The 14,280-nt window shown below is 34.1% G+C and overlaps 6 protein-coding genes and 1 pseudogene across 10 annotated transcripts; all 7 read right to left on the reverse strand.

The window, feature by feature from the left end:
- Nucleotides 1-138: 138 nt before the first annotated feature.
- MLP31 (MLP-like protein 31) lies at nucleotides 139-1,226 on the reverse strand. Its single transcript, NM_105752.4, has 2 exons — nucleotides 934-1,226; nucleotides 139-604 (listed from the first exon to the last, which is right to left on the reverse strand). The coding sequence occupies exons 1-2, from the start codon at nucleotides 1,169-1,171 to the stop codon at nucleotides 327-329; spliced, it is 516 nt and encodes a 171-aa protein (NP_177241.3). The 5' UTR covers nucleotides 1,172-1,226; the 3' UTR covers nucleotides 139-326.
- Nucleotides 1,227-2,022: 796 nt separating this feature from the next.
- On the reverse strand, nucleotides 2,023-4,058 carry MLP34 (MLP-like protein 34). 3 transcript variants are annotated; one of them, NM_001036188.1, is made up of 4 exons: nucleotides 3,697-3,940; nucleotides 3,090-3,557; nucleotides 2,381-2,863; nucleotides 2,023-2,030 (listed from the first exon to the last, which is right to left on the reverse strand). In NM_001036188.1, exons 1-3 carry the CDS (start codon nucleotides 3,899-3,901, stop codon nucleotides 2,586-2,588), a joined length of 951 nt encoding a protein of 316 aa, NP_001031265.1. In that variant the 5' UTR covers nucleotides 3,902-3,940; the 3' UTR covers nucleotides 2,023-2,030; nucleotides 2,381-2,585. The 3 variants fall into 3 exon arrangements, with proteins under 3 accessions (NP_001031265.1, NP_850976.1, NP_565003.3); NM_180645.3 differs by lacking the exon at nucleotides 2,023-2,030 and having other exon boundaries at nucleotides 2,329-2,863; nucleotides 3,697-3,986; NM_105753.4 differs by lacking the exon at nucleotides 2,023-2,030 and having other exon boundaries at nucleotides 2,340-2,863; nucleotides 3,086-3,557; nucleotides 3,697-4,058.
- Nucleotides 4,059-5,226: 1,168 nt separating this feature from the next.
- AT1G70860 (Polyketide cyclase/dehydrase and lipid transport superfamily protein) lies at nucleotides 5,227-6,368 on the reverse strand (the record flags this gene model as incomplete). 2 transcript variants are annotated; one of them, NM_001198439.2, is made up of 2 exons in its annotated part: nucleotides 5,227-5,754; nucleotides 5,948-6,368. In NM_001198439.2, the coding sequence occupies 2 exons, from the start codon at nucleotides 6,147-6,149 to the stop codon at nucleotides 5,729-5,731; spliced, it is 228 nt and encodes a 75-aa protein (NP_001185368.1). The 2 variants fall into 2 exon arrangements, with proteins under 2 accessions (NP_001185368.1, NP_001154466.1); NM_001160994.1 differs by having other exon boundaries at nucleotides 5,477-5,629; nucleotides 6,105-6,149.
- Nucleotides 6,369-8,176: 1,808 nt separating this feature from the next.
- On the reverse strand, nucleotides 8,177-8,720 carry AT1G70870 (Polyketide cyclase/dehydrase and lipid transport superfamily protein; the record flags this gene model as incomplete). The annotated part of the gene is made up of 3 exons (NM_105754.1): nucleotides 8,177-8,445; nucleotides 8,526-8,577; nucleotides 8,622-8,720. 3 exons carry the CDS (start codon nucleotides 8,718-8,720, stop codon nucleotides 8,177-8,179), a joined length of 420 nt encoding a protein of 139 aa, NP_177243.1.
- Nucleotides 8,721-10,002: 1,282 nt separating this feature from the next.
- On the reverse strand, nucleotides 10,003-11,135 carry AT1G70880 (Polyketide cyclase/dehydrase and lipid transport superfamily protein). Its single transcript, NM_105755.3, has 2 exons — nucleotides 10,673-11,135; nucleotides 10,003-10,520 (listed from the first exon to the last, which is right to left on the reverse strand). The coding sequence occupies exons 1-2, from the start codon at nucleotides 10,872-10,874 to the stop codon at nucleotides 10,243-10,245; spliced, it is 480 nt and encodes a 159-aa protein (NP_177244.1). The 5' UTR covers nucleotides 10,875-11,135; the 3' UTR covers nucleotides 10,003-10,242.
- A 689-nt stretch (nucleotides 11,136-11,824) lies between these two features.
- On the reverse strand, nucleotides 11,825-12,380 carry AT1G70885 (annotated as a pseudogene). Its single transcript has one exon.
- A 297-nt stretch (nucleotides 12,381-12,677) lies between these two features.
- On the reverse strand, nucleotides 12,678-13,809 carry MLP43 (MLP-like protein 43). The gene is made up of 2 exons (NM_105756.4): nucleotides 13,448-13,809; nucleotides 12,678-13,346 (listed from the first exon to the last, which is right to left on the reverse strand). Exons 1-2 carry the CDS (start codon nucleotides 13,644-13,646, stop codon nucleotides 13,069-13,071), a joined length of 477 nt encoding a protein of 158 aa, NP_177245.1. The 5' UTR covers nucleotides 13,647-13,809; the 3' UTR covers nucleotides 12,678-13,068.
- Between the last annotated feature and the right edge of the window lie 471 nt (nucleotides 13,810-14,280).

Genomic DNA, 14,280 nt, shown 5'->3' on the forward strand with positions numbered 1-14,280 from the left:
ACATGAAGCCCCCAGAACTCGCTAATACAACAAAAGACTCAAACAAGGAAGCAAAGAAATGGATGATTCCAACATTCATGATATCAGAAATGGATGATTCCAACATTCAACATTCATGATATCAGAGAGACGAGCCTTCCACAAACATATCTCACAAGCTTTTATTAAAACCAAACATGACATACTCACATTTAGAGTACAAAGCTTTTATGTATCACTCACATATATTGGGCAACTCTCCTTGTTTATTGTATCATACACAAGAACATGCGTGCTTCATAACATACATATACACATATGATAGATACTCAATTAAAGAGTACTCTCTATTCCTCGTTCAGGAGATGTTCATCGATCTCTTTGGAGACTTCCACACAGAAATCAAGAAAGGTCTCAGGGTGGGCCACTTTGTCGTCAATTTTCTCATACTCGACGTGCCAGTGCACCACACTCCCAGGTCCTCCTCTCTTAGGGGTCACTTGGATTGTGATCACAAAGCTTTTATACTCTTTTAATAAGTCTCCCTCTATCACCCTAAAAGTGATCAGGTTTTTCTCCGGCTCCACTGCCTCGATCCTTTCTTTTGCCACCTTTGCCTCTCCATCTGCACCAAATATATTTGTTTGGGTTTGACTAAAAAATCGGTATGAATATTAATTCACAAAAATGTTATAAACATAAAATTTAATTAATCTATACTTTTGTCATTACATATCTGTGGATTTGATTGTAAGAATCGAATAAATGTTTTTTGTAATGAAATGGGGAGCCAAGGATTTATGACACTGAGATGTGCCCTTGGCCAGAAGTTCACATCAAGTATGCATTTCTGCTCACTTTTTTCATTGATAAAAATATTAAGTTTAAGAACATATTCTATGTAGATATTAGAACTTTTTTTTCCGATAAAAGTTAATATAACTTTGCACTTGCCATGAACATAATTCCAGAAGACGATAGAGCCGACTTTGCCCCAGTCACCTTCATGCAGCTCACAACCCTGAATTTTCCCTGGAGTTGCTTTGGAGACATGGTGTGGTCTCCCAGCAAACATGTGATGGAACTTCCCAGCTGAAGCTTTGATTTCAATATCTGTCTCTAGCTTCCCACACAAACTTGACGACTCTCTCTTTGCTAAATTCATTGCTGCCCCGGCCATTTTAGTCGCCATTTTTTTCTTCTCTTTGTTTAACTTGAAAATTAAAAGGATTTTGAGAGAAAATGAGTCCCTTTTGAGTTCTTTAGCCTCTTTTTGTAGAGGATTGAGGGAGGTAACGGCTGAAGAAGAAAACAAATCATTATTAATTGCAATTTTGTATCCCTTCTGATATCATGACTCTATCTTTTTGTCTCACCTACTGAATTTTTGTAATGGATAACGGTTGAATTAGGTTTTGATCATATAAATGATCTAGAGATCATTCAGTATAACGCGGTTTAGGTTGTACGTTCCTTCTGCAAATTCTCGTTTTGACATATTTGTTATTGGCATGTAGTGTTGTTGATCTTTAAGAAAACATGCATGTTACGCGGTTCATGTCGTTCGTTCATGAAGGCACGTACAGTTCTATGCAAAACAAATATAACAGTCATTAACTATGTTATTGGATAAACATGCTTCAACCAAAAAAAGTTAATGGATAAATATGATTAGAATCAATATATGGATTTCTTTTTTGGCAATTTTCACAAATAGCACAAAAATAAGTTTTGTTTCACAAATAACACACATTTTGGAATGTTCCAAAATAGCACAAATTTAGTGTTAAAAGATTAAAATATCCTTAGGAAATTCTTACTTAATTGTTGAAAATATTTAGGGTTGTCTTACTTAATTGTTGAAAAGCTTCCTAAATAATATGTCTTAAAACAATTTATGAACTAGATTCATCATTGTATCAACAATTAATGTTATTATTGGCAATGTGTAAAGTGTGTGTATAAATTGTCCACAAAACTTGTTTTGATGCTATTTTAGGGTATTTCTCTTTTTCTTTTCCATTATATGTGTATAAAATCCGTAAAAAAAACTGAAAAATGGTATATAAATATTTTGTAACATGCAACTGTATCTATAAATGTAGCAATTAAATCATATAAGGTTAAACAACTTAATTATTAAAAAAAAATGAAGAAACCTCTTGATGAAGATAATTAAAGGTTTGTACAGCCCAAACCAATTTCTGCTCTAGTTTGGATGTAACTCATATTCCAACGTTGGTTAGATTAACGATCTTGTAACAAATTTTTGCAATGTATTGATTCTAAACTGGGCCTTTAAAAGGGCTTATGTATCTCTTCTTTCTTTTTCAATTTGAATACGAAAACTTTTTAGCCAAAAAAAAAGAAAAGACGAGGCTTAAGATTTTATTAAAAAAACATTTTACACTTTATTAAACAAACAAAACACATTATACGTATACAAATTTAGAGTATAGCACTTTAAAAACATACAACATGACTCTCATATATCCAACACAACTCTTTATTTTTCCACATTCAAAGAGTGATAAAAATCGGCATGCTTCAATCACACATACATGTACGGACAGGATAATAGATAGTCACACGAGGAATATTCTCCTCTATTCCTCGGCCAAGAGATGTTCGTCGATTTCTTTGGAGACTTCGACGGCAAACTGGAGGAGAGTCTCAGGATGAGCCACCTCCTCGTTTATTTTCTCATACTCGAAGTGCCAATGCACCACACTCCCTGAACCTCCATGCTTAGGAGTCACTTGGATTGTGATTACGAAGCTCTTGTACTCTTTCATCAGATCACCTTCTATAACCCTGAACGTGATCAAGTTTTTCTCTGGATCCACCGCCTCAATCCTCTCCTTTGCCACCTTTGCCTCCCCATCTGTACCAATTATTTAACATTTCATCTTTATAGGTTAACTTTGAGACTTGACATATATATCGTGACTAGAGTGGTCTACGAATGGAAATTTTGAGATTATTTTCTTAGACACATATGATCTAGTCACTTCAAAATAAACATTTGTTTGATTTTCTTTTTTAAAAATAAACTGGTTAGTTATATATATATATATACATGAAAAATGTGTAATAAAATATTGACTTGCCATGAACGTAGTTCCAGAAGACGATAGAGCCGACTGTGCCCCAGTCACCTTCGTGCAGATCACAGCTCTGAATGTTTCCTGGAGTTGCTTTAGAGACATGGTGTGGTTTCCCGGCGAACATGTGATGGAACTTCTCAGCGGAAGCTTTGATCTCCACCTCTGTCTCAAGTGTCTCTGTTGTCTTCACCTCTTCTTCCTCGGATAAGAGATGTTCGTCGATCTCTTGGGAGACCTCAACACAGAATTGGAGGAGAGTTTCGGGATGAGCTACCTCGTCGCTGATTTTCTCATACTCAAGGTGCCAATGCACAATACTTCCAGGCCCTCCATGCTTAGGGGTCACCTGGATCGTGATCAAAAAGCTCTTGTACTCTTTCATCAGATCACCTTCTATAACCCTAAACGTGATCAAGTTCTTCTCCGGCTCCACCGCCTCGATTCTCTCCTTCGCCACCTTTGCCTCCCCATCTGCACCAATTATTTTATAATTTGTAAGTCTGACTTTGAGTTTAATTTGAAAATAAGTTCAAAAATATATTATAAGATATAAAAAAAAAACTTTCATTTGAGGCAAAAAAGAAAAAAAATATGTATAAGGTTGACTTACCGTGAACGTAATTCCAGAAGACGATAGAGCCGACAGTGCCCCAGTCGCCTTCGTGCAGATCACAGCTCTGAATGTTGCCTGGACTTGCTTTGGAGACATGGTGTGGCTTCCCGGCAAACATGTGATGAAACTGTCCAGCCGAAGCTTTGATCTCCACTTCTGTCTCTAGCTTCCCCACCAAACTAGGAGCTTCAGTTTTTGCCATTATCTTGGAAACAGTTAGGGTTTTGAGAGAGGAGTGAATACTCTACTTAGTTCTTTAGCCTCTATTTGTAGTGGAATGGTTGAGCAACTGTTGAAGACATTAAGAATTTTATTCATTAAACTAATTTTATGATTAGTTGTGTTTCATGTGATTCCGATCCCATCATTATGACTCAGCCGTAGAATTATTTGAATTGTTCATAAAATTATCTAATCTTTTAATTATTTGAATTATGATACACGACGTACGTTGTAACTTTCGTTTTCCCTGTTTCTAAGTCTCTGCTTGTATATATGATTTTGTTAAGTGGTAGTAGGTTGTTGCTGACATACATTTCTATTGTACTTAAACATATAATTATTGTTACCATTTCCTCTTTTTTATCACCTAATGTTACCATTTCAACCTTAAATGCAACGTTACAAAACGATTGAAATAAGAAAAAGATAAAATGACAGTAAAGAATATATAGTGTTTCACGCTAAATATGATATATCTTTTTTTTTCTTTTTTCATCAAATATGATATATCTATATATATATATATATATATATATATATTGATATGAAAATATTAAAACATGCAATAGTATCTAAAAATATTAGAAATAAAAATGAATAGTTAAAACAACTAAACCTGTCGTCAAAAACAACTCAAAACCTGATTTATCACTTAACACTTTGATTTTCATCATTATGCCTATAGTCTTCTACTTTGATTATTACAGTATAATAATCACATGGCCTTGGCCCTTTGGTTAATACAATGATGATTAATAATCTTGAGAGAATCTTTTATTCGCATTATTTAGTTGACAAAATCTTTATTTGAGCCATAATTTGTGCTGACTTTTCTTCCTTTTTGGAGGCCAAGCGAGCTAAATCGTACAAGTTACATATCTTTTTCTTATCTTGGTATAAATGCTTCATTGAATCTCTCAATACAATATGATACGAAATGGTTCTTAAATATATGAAGGCAGAAATTGAAGACGATGCTTATTTATCAAATCATATCTCACCTGCTTTTTAGTGTTATTAATAACTAACATACATGAAATACGGTATAGTCCATTTGACTCTGTCTTTTTTACTGGAGTTCGACTCCACTAACTCCCGTTATTCCATATAGTAAGAATTAGTTATGAATTAGATCTTGTCAATTTAAAGATGTAAAATAAAATTAATCTCTATACAATGAGATAAAAATTGGGTTCTTAAATATTTGCGGCTGAAAGACAAGGCCTATATATATTGTCTTGTTAAAAAGTAAAAACACATGTTTTCTAATACATATGTAAGTTCTCTTTGATTTTGGAATATTGATTCATTCATTGTCAATTGATGATTTTGGATTGAACGTCCATAAATCTTAGCATAAATTTTGAGTTATTTCGTCACTTTTCAAAACTAACAACTTTCACGATAGTAAACAAACACTCATGACACACTCATAATCTTTCTTCATCAATTCAAGGCTCTTTAGTCTTTATTTATTGCACTTTCAAAGACTGAACTATAAAGAGCACACACACACACACACACACACATGTATAGATACATGAGGACTCTTCCTCTATTCCTCTGAAAAGAGATGTTCATCGATCTCTTTGGAAACTTTGATTGCAAACTGGAGGAGAGTTTCAGGGTGAGCCACCTCCTCGTTGATTTTCTCATACTCAAAGTGCCAATGTGCAACACTTCCAGGTTCTCCTTCCTTAGGGGTCACCTGGAAGGTGATCAAGAAGCTCTTGTACTCTTTCATTAGGTCACCCTCTAACACCCTATATGTGGCCCGATTGTTCTCCGGATCTATTGACTCAATCCTCTATTTCACTACTTTTGCCTCCCCATCTGATCAATATAACGTTGATGTATATTTATAGGTATGAGAGTATTAGAAATCACACATTGAAATAAGATGAGAGGATCTAAAGTAATATATAAAACATATGAGTTAATCCACCCGTTTCCTATTTATTTTGATTTGAAAATCGATGAATCTTATAAAAATTTATATAAATAGAGAAAAATGAATTTGACTTGCCATGAACGTAATTCCAAAAGAGGATAGCACCAACTTGTCCCATTTCGCCTTCATGCAGCTCACAGCCTTGAAAGTTGGATGGAGATACATCGGAGATATTGTGTGGCCTCCCAACAAACATGTCATGAAACTTTTCTGTCGAAGATTTTAGGTCTACGGTTGTCTCAAGGATCCCAACCAAAGTAGATACTTCCTCCGCCATTCTTGATCTCCCACTAAGTTCTGTGTCTCGTAGGGTTTTGCGTTCTGAGAGTAAATAGTAAATTGGTTCCTTCTGATTTCTTTAGCTCCTTTTAAGAGAGGAATGAATAGAGCGAGAACAAGACTGAATTTTATTTTATGGCTAATTGATAATAATATTTTGATCAAGTCATTCTCCTATGTGATCACATTAACCATCTGCCGCTAACTGATGATAAAGCAGAATTAATTGTTTGATATTTTTTAAAGAAATGTCAAAACTAAGGCTATATATAGCCATATAAATTATAGTCCGTAGCTCGTGTCATACAAAAGATTTTGAAGGAGTATCAGTATTTCATAAGCCAACTGATTCATGTACTATTCAGTATTTTATATTTCTAAATCATCCAAAAAGATCGTATAGCTTTTTTGTCAACTCTATGAGATCATATCTTTTGTAAATGGAATACACGTTATTTCATAATTTTAAATGATATAATAAACATATGTTTATCTGTTTTTGTTTTCTCCCGTTGAGGACTTGCCACACCACAATTTGAAAAAGATCGTTTTATCTGGCCGTGTCTCTTGCAAAAATGGTCTGTTTCTTTGTGCAATTCCGGATAAGAATTGGGACGGTACAAAAGGGACAATAGAAATTTTTATTTTTAAAATTAATTTTATGTATGTATATATGTTCTGAATTGTTAATAAAAACAAGAACATTATGTAAATATGATTTTCTTATATATTAAGTGTGAGGTTTTATGATTATTTGTTATTTAACATTTCATATCTAAATTAATAGTTATCTATTATGAAACCTTTTGATTGAGTTTTTTGGCTCGTTCTATACCCAAACATTATTTGATAGCGTCACTAGATAGGTTTTTTAATTATAAACAAAAATTTGAGAACAAGAGCATAAACCAATTGTATGGCCCCAAAGTTTGACTCTGGTGCATGGATTAAAAAAAAGAGTTTTTTGTCCACAAAAAAAAAACAAGAAAAAACTATTTTCAAAACTTTCACAATTTTTTTTTAAAATATTTTGTTTTTGGAAATCTTACAAATCAATCTGAACAACACTTGGAAAAAAGTCATTACACTTTTGGAAAACAAATGTTTTCAATAATATTCATGGAAAAAAAAGAAAATAAAAAATTGGAAATGGATGTGGATGGAGATAACTTACAGTCCTACACTACCTCACAGGCCACAGTTTTTGCCTTTGAATAAAAAATAAAAACCATCAATTTTCTCAATCATAAATATATCTGCCAGGTGACATCCCGACAATTTGAAAAGGTATTTGGTAGTCGTCACTATCGGATTATTGATAACTTGAGATTAATGTACTATTATCAATTGTTAAGTGTAATTGCCTAGTTGGGTGGAAGTTGGTTTTATATTATTACCCAAAAACCCATGACAATCAAATCAATCAATTTGATGAATAATCTTATAGTTTATCAGCGAGAACTAACGACTCCAAATCAAATTATAATAATAGAATTACTAGATATATGATCTACATACTATGTGTGGCTATGTTTTATTGAAAATATTAACATTTTTAGATACATAAAACTGTTTTAAAATTTAAACAATGAGGTAACTACAAAAAAAAAATTAGAAATTTATAATATAGTTTATGATAAATACTAGATAATTTGATCTATATAAGTTCCAAAAAAAAAACATATAAAATGAAATATAAGCTAGATAACTATTGTATCAATGACATAATATTGTATATTTCTTGTTTGGTAATCATATTTTAATTATCGTTATTTGCTCAAGACTAATTATTTTTTCATTCAAACTTTGTTCCGCTTATTTTGCACCATATGTTATGTTTGTCCGTCCATCTAACACTAGCCACATTTATCAATAATTCAATATCATATTTATACCCTCAGAGTTTTTTTATTCACATAACTTTGGTACATATAACAATTACACACATGGCTTAGAGAGAAGCAAATAAAACCGTTGTTATATAAACAGAACAATATATAAAACACATCTAAAATCTTAAATTATCTATGTTTTGAGAAGATTAGATTCAATGTCTTTAGTGAGATAGACTGCAAAATCCATGTATTTGTTCGGAGCTGGAGAATCTGCATTAAGCTTCTCGTATTCCCAGCTCCATCTTGCTATACTTCTACCATGAAGCTTTGGTATGATCTGAAGATTGCATGTGAAACTACTATAATTCTCCATCACATCTCCTTCGAACACAAACACAGTCATTGATTTGTTTGCCTCGTCTATTTCAACTCTCTCCTTCATTTTCTCTACTTTTCCATCTGTAACACAAACCCATGAAGTTAAATTGATACATAGAGTAGCTTATAGTAAGTTGAGACACAAGAAGTTATGTTTTTACCAACAGACAAAGTCCAGTTCTTGGTGCCTTTACAGCCATCACCAATATGCTCCTCCACGCTAAGTATTTTCTCTGGAGATAGTTTTGGTACGCTACGTGAAGTAGACTTGATAGCTTGGAAAATGATTTTCCGAAAATCATATCAGCTGATACATTGATCTCCACTTCTATCATGGATTTCGCCATCTGAGCCATCACATCTCTGTTGTTGATCCTTTAGTCTCAGTGTAACTCTGCTTATATAAGTGAAGTCTTTTGGAGGAAGAATATGTACCATGCCTAGCATTAACGTAGGCTTATATGAATAGTTTCTTTGTTCTCTTCACATACAAGACTCATTTGGGGAATTGATTCACCAAGAATCTGAACACAAAAACAGGCTTTCACAACTGTGACAGAACTTCACTTAATTCACATTCCAAGCTTCAGGGGAACACTTTAGACGTGTCTTTTAGCATTCTAACCGATGTGTACAACATACCAATAACTGCAAAAGTGCATTTATGTATTTGTCACATCTGAGCTATGCATCCACTGATCCACAATTGGTTAAATTGAAAAACTAGAAAGATAGATTAGAGGAGAGAGTTTATAAACTTCCACATGCAAGGAACAGTTACTAAGCAAAATGCCAAAATCTAGAGCTTAAGGAGTGAACAATCGCAAACCCAAGTTCCTTACTATAACTTCGATAAAACCCAAATTCGAGACTAAATTTATTCCCATGTGATTAAGCGCAAATACAGAACAGAGATCAAAGATTGAAACTTTAAAACTATTTTTAGCGATTCCACACATCTACGAACACACAAAAACTACCAAAAACGTAGTAGAACTTACCATAAACGATTGTAATGTCATTGGAGAAGAAGTATGCTCCTCAGTTTCGTAGAATCAAACAAGATATTCCGCCACAGAGCTCGTTTACCGTGATAAAGATTTAAAATTTAGGGTAAGTTCCTATTAGAGTGTGGGCTTCCAACCTAAAACCAATTGGCTATAGGTGGAGAGGCCCATATCTTATATATATCACTTAAGATCCTACTCAACATCCGATGTGGGACATTGTCCCTAATAGTTCCTTCTTCTGAGGGGCAATGTCGTTCGAAAAGATCGAACAAGGGCTTAAAGCAACACGCTTTTCCTCGTAATTTGCGATTCGAGACGAGGAAAAAGAGTTGTTGAGAGAGAAGAGAAAGGTTTTGTGACCGCTACGAACTTGAAGATCGACATGGCGGATCAAAAGATATTATTTACCAGTAAGATAATGCCACGTGGAATATTATCAGACGCTCCACGTGTTATTATTTAATTCGCCTGCAGCCCAAAGCATGAGAAATGTTTTTTTTTTTAACTTTTTCGATTTTGTTGAGAAATGAAAGTTGAACAAAATTGAATGGTGATTTTAATAACTGTGTTTATAATAATCAATTTAATTGATTTTTCTAAATTTTAGTGGTAAAACCAAACCTTTTTTGAAACAAAATTCTTGGTGAGAAAAAAATAATCCTCGCTTCAAATTAAGTTCAAATTAATTACTTCAAACGTAGACGTATGAATACACGTACGTATGACACACACCAACAGATATCTCTTACACGAGCTCGGGCACGTGCGGCTCAGTGTTTATTGCAGTTTCAAAAACTTAGTTAAGCAGACGTGCTTAAGACGTCACACACACACACATATATAGAATAGATACATATTGAATCTTCCTCTATTCCTCGGATAAGAGATGTTCATCCATATCTTTAGAGACTTCGGTTGCCAACTGGAGGAGAGTTTCAGGGTGAGCCACCTCCTCGTTAATTTTCTCATACTCAAAGTGCCAATGTGCAACACTTCCAGGTTCTCCTTCCTTAGGTGTCACTTGGAAGGTCGTCACGAAACTCGTGTACTCTTTCAATAAATCACCCTCTACCACCCTGTACGTGATCCGATTTTTCTCCGGATCCAATGACTCGATCCTTTGTTTCGCCGACTTTGCCTCCCCATCTGCACCAAAATTATCATTTCACATATATTTTATAGGTTTCCAAAATAAGAGAGGATCTAAGGTAATCTATATTAAAACATTATATGCATCTTGGAAGCCGATGAATCTTGATAAATATTTATATAAAGAAAGAAATATAAAGTTGACTTGCCATGAACGTAATTCCAGAGGATGACGGCGCCAACTTGGCCCATCTCGCCTTCTTGAAGCTCAGCGCTCTGAATGTTGGATGGAGTTGCATTGGACATATGGTGTGGTCTCCCGACAAGCAGGTCATGGAACTTCTCCACCGAAGATTTTAGCTCTACAGTTGTCTCAACGATCCCAACCAAACTAGATGCCTCTTCCGCCATTCTTTTTACCGATGATTTGTATTGTCTCTAAGTGTTTGAGTTTTTGAGAGTAAATGGCTTTCCTTCTGAGCTCGTTTGCCTCCTTTAAATAGAGGAATGTGTAAACCGAGAATAGTACTGAATATTTTTTTTTTACCATTATTAATAATAGTTTGATTTGTTCTTTCTCCTATGTGGAGTATGGTCCCGTTTATCCACCTATAGATAACTGATGAATTGTTCAATGTCTAAACGAAGGCTATATACAATATAGTTCGTAGCTCGTGTCAAACAAAAGATTTTGAGGGAGTAGCATTAGTGGGAAAGCAGTAAGATAATTAGTAGTATCAAATTATGTGTTAGGTTTCAAAACCAGAACCAATGAGTTCATAAAGAGTATGTATTCCTTCACTATTTCTGGATAGATACGGAGTTCTCGTTTACACAATTATTTATTTTTTAAATGATACGGAGTTTAGAAGAGTAGTTTAAAGAAGAAACCTTTGATTGGTATTAGCTTGGATTTGAATGATCATTGAATCCATATTAAACAAATTATGAGATTTAAATATTCAATTACACGAGGCATTTTGTTCTGTCCGATAATAGTTGTTTTTTGTTGATAATCTTCTTGAAAAGTTCTTACTTTGTGGAATATAAAACTCCTACAATACATGTATTATTGGGTATTTTATATTTTTATATAATATGTAAAATATCATATCCTTTTTTGTCAACCCTAGGAGATCACATATTTTGTAAAGTAATACTGTAATACACGTTATTCCATAATTTTAATTGATAAAATAAACTATAGTATGATGTATAGTTAGGTTGAATAATATCCAGTTCAAATAATGTTTTGTTTTCTGACCCAAAGAGATTGTGGGTTCAGACTTCAGACTCAAAATATCTTGGTTATTTAAAATAAAGAAAATAGAACGGAGAGAAAATTTGGAAATGTCATCCTGCTGGCCCATTCTATTTGGATAAGAAATGAGAATATACAAGATGGTACTATGAAATTTATCATTATAGGCTATATTTTTACTACACGCTTCAAAACATCAAACAGATGGTACATATTACTACCCTAGATTTGGGTTAACGAATCAACAGCAGTATTATTTCAAAAATAAATATGGAGATATGTACATATCCGAGATCCATTTCTGTTTCACACATTTCTTTAGCTACTATGAAATTTATGTAGCGTTTCTTAGTTAATATAAGGTTTACTTGCCAATAATGTAGTTCCAGATGACAATAGAGCCGAGTTTGCCCTAGTCGCCTTCGTGTAGATCACATCCCTGAATTTTGCCTGAAGTTGCTTTTGATACATGGTGTGGTCTCTCGACGAACATGTGATGGAACTTTCCAGCCGAAGCTTTGATCTCAACTTCTGTCTCAAGCTTCCCCACTAAACTAAGACGCTTCGGCCATGATTTTTGCTTTATCTCAAGAAAATATAAGTAAAGGATTTAAGGGGAGGAGAGTGTTTCTCTTCTTGAGTTCTTTAGCCTCAATTTGAAGAGGAATGAGTGAGAAAGTATTGAAGAATAATTTTACCCAAAAAAAAGGTGTTAAAGAATATATCGATTTTTTGTTTCTTAAAATCATATCATGATTAGCTTTATTTTTTTTTTTTGGTAAGGATCATGATTAGCTTTAATTAGTAGCACCATGTCATCACGGTCCCGTTATTATAATTCACCTACCCAATACTTTATTTGACGTTTAACCTGCCAAACTATATGGATATTATTGATCGATCACACAATTCATGTTGTTTCTTTCACTATCAAGTTTCTCTTCAAAATAACACAAATTAATAATAATAAAAAGCGGTAATAGATGAAAATACAATATAAGATCGAGATATGGTTGTCGGAAAAATGTCAGCACAAAATAGTATTTGAACCAAAAATAGAAAAATAAAACTTTGGATCGCTAGTTTTTATAGTTTGTATAGCCTTTGAACAAAGAGTTTTTCTCAAGTTCACTACGAGTCAAACACTTGAACCAAAATAGATTATATGCTTTTACTATTCCAACATAACTCAACCGTAGTAGTAGGCATACACGCATTACACACACCAACACATATATATATATCTCTTTTCTCTTACATAAAGACGGACCCGTTCATTATTTATTGCAGTTTCAAAGACTTGCTTAAGTTTCAAAGACCCACACACAGACGAGGAGTATTTTTCTATTCCTCGGCCAAGAGATGTTCGTCGATCTCTTTGGAGATCTCGACACAGAATTGGAGAAGGGTTTCGGGATGAGCTACCTCCTCGCTAATTTTCTCATACTCCAGGTGCCAGTGCGCAATACTCCCTGACTCCCCTTGCTTAGGGGTCACTTGGAGTGTAAATGCGAAGCTCTTGTACTCATTCATCAGATCACCTTCTAAAACCTTGAACGTGATCAGGTTCTTCTCCGGATCCACCGCCTCGATCTTATTCTTCCCCACTGTTAACTTTCCATCTGCACCATTTGTTCAACATTTTACTTCCCTAGGTTTAAATTTACGAATCAACATGAATCCACTAGTTATGCAAAGGAAAATATATATAGGATGTACTTGCCATGAACGTATTTCCAGATGACGATAGAGCCGACTTTGCCCCAGTCGCCTTCGTGCAGCTCACATCCATGAATTTTATCTGGAGTTGCTTTGGAGACATGGTGTGGTCTCTCGGTAAACATGTGATGGAACTTTTTGGCCGAAGCTTTGATCTCCACTTCTGTCTCAAGTTTCCCCACCAAACTAGACGCTTCTGCCATGATTTTTTTGCTTATCTTAAGAAAATATTATGTAAGGAATTTAGGAGATGAGTGTGTTTTCTTTTTGAGTTATTTAGCCTCTATTTGTAGAAGAATGAGTGAGAAAGTATTAAATGATAGAACCATTTTTGATCGTTAAAATAATATCATGAATAGTTTCGGGACCTTATCATAAATTCATAATAAATCATGTTTACAATTATCTGCGTCTTATCTTGATGATATGATATTATTGATCGATCATATTTATTCACATGGGTTCATTTGCGTGAGGCGTTACCAAATATCTCCTCAGCTTATCAAAATTTCTTTGTCGTGTGTTGAAAATTTCGTGAGAATAAGAGGTTTTCTGATGTAAATGAGCAAGAGTTACCAATGTTTTTACAATTAGTACACTCTAGTATTAAACCCCACAAGAAAAATATAATTGAATCCAAGATGATAGTTTTAGCCCAATAGATTAAAGCCCACCGAAAGTGGTAGAGGAGGAATCAAGGCACGATTGTAGTGGGCCTCGTGGGAATGAGAGTAGATTATAGACTTTATAGTTATAAAACTCTTCAAGATTTGATGAACAATTCTGTTGAAAACATACACAATAACTGTTTTTAGAGCTGTAGAGACCATTGCTTAC

The sequence above is a fragment of the Arabidopsis thaliana genome (assembly GCF_000001735.4).
Source record: "Arabidopsis thaliana chromosome 1 sequence".
Taxonomy (NCBI): domain Eukaryota; kingdom Viridiplantae; phylum Streptophyta; class Magnoliopsida; order Brassicales; family Brassicaceae; genus Arabidopsis; species Arabidopsis thaliana.

Excerpts from the sequence above, each read along its gene's own strand:
- MLP31 (NM_105752.4), bottom strand. The coding sequence starts at position 1,171 with ATGGCGACTAAAATGGCCGGGGCAGCAATGAATTTAGCAAAGAGAGAG. Across the intron at positions 605-933 it reads CTTCTGGAATTATGTTCATG|ATGGAGAGGCAAAGGTGGCA; the intron begins GCAAGTGCAAAG and ends TATTTGGTGCAG.
- MLP34 (NM_001036188.1), bottom strand. The coding sequence starts at position 3,901 with ATGGCAAAAACTGAAGCTCCTAGTTTGGTGGGGAAGCTAGAGACAGAA. Across the intron at positions 3,558-3,696 it reads CTTCTGGAATTACGTTCACG|ATGGGGAGGCAAAGGTGGCG; the intron begins GTAAGTCAACCT and ends TAATTGGTGCAG. Across the intron at positions 2,864-3,089 it reads CTTCTGGAACTACGTTCATG|ATGGGGAGGCAAAGGTGGCA; the intron begins GCAAGTCAATAT and ends TAATTGGTACAG.
- AT1G70880 (NM_105755.3), bottom strand. The coding sequence starts at position 10,874 with ATGGCGGAAGAGGCATCTAGTTTGGTTGGGATCGTTGAGACAACTGTA. Across the intron at positions 10,521-10,672 it reads CCTCTGGAATTACGTTCATG|ATGGGGAGGCAAAGTCGGCG; the intron begins GCAAGTCAACTT and ends ATTTTGGTGCAG.
- MLP43 (NM_105756.4), bottom strand. The coding sequence starts at position 13,646 with ATGGCAGAAGCGTCTAGTTTGGTGGGGAAACTTGAGACAGAAGTGGAG. Across the intron at positions 13,347-13,447 it reads CATCTGGAAATACGTTCATG|ATGGAAAGTTAACAGTGGGG; the intron begins GCAAGTACATCC and ends CAAATGGTGCAG.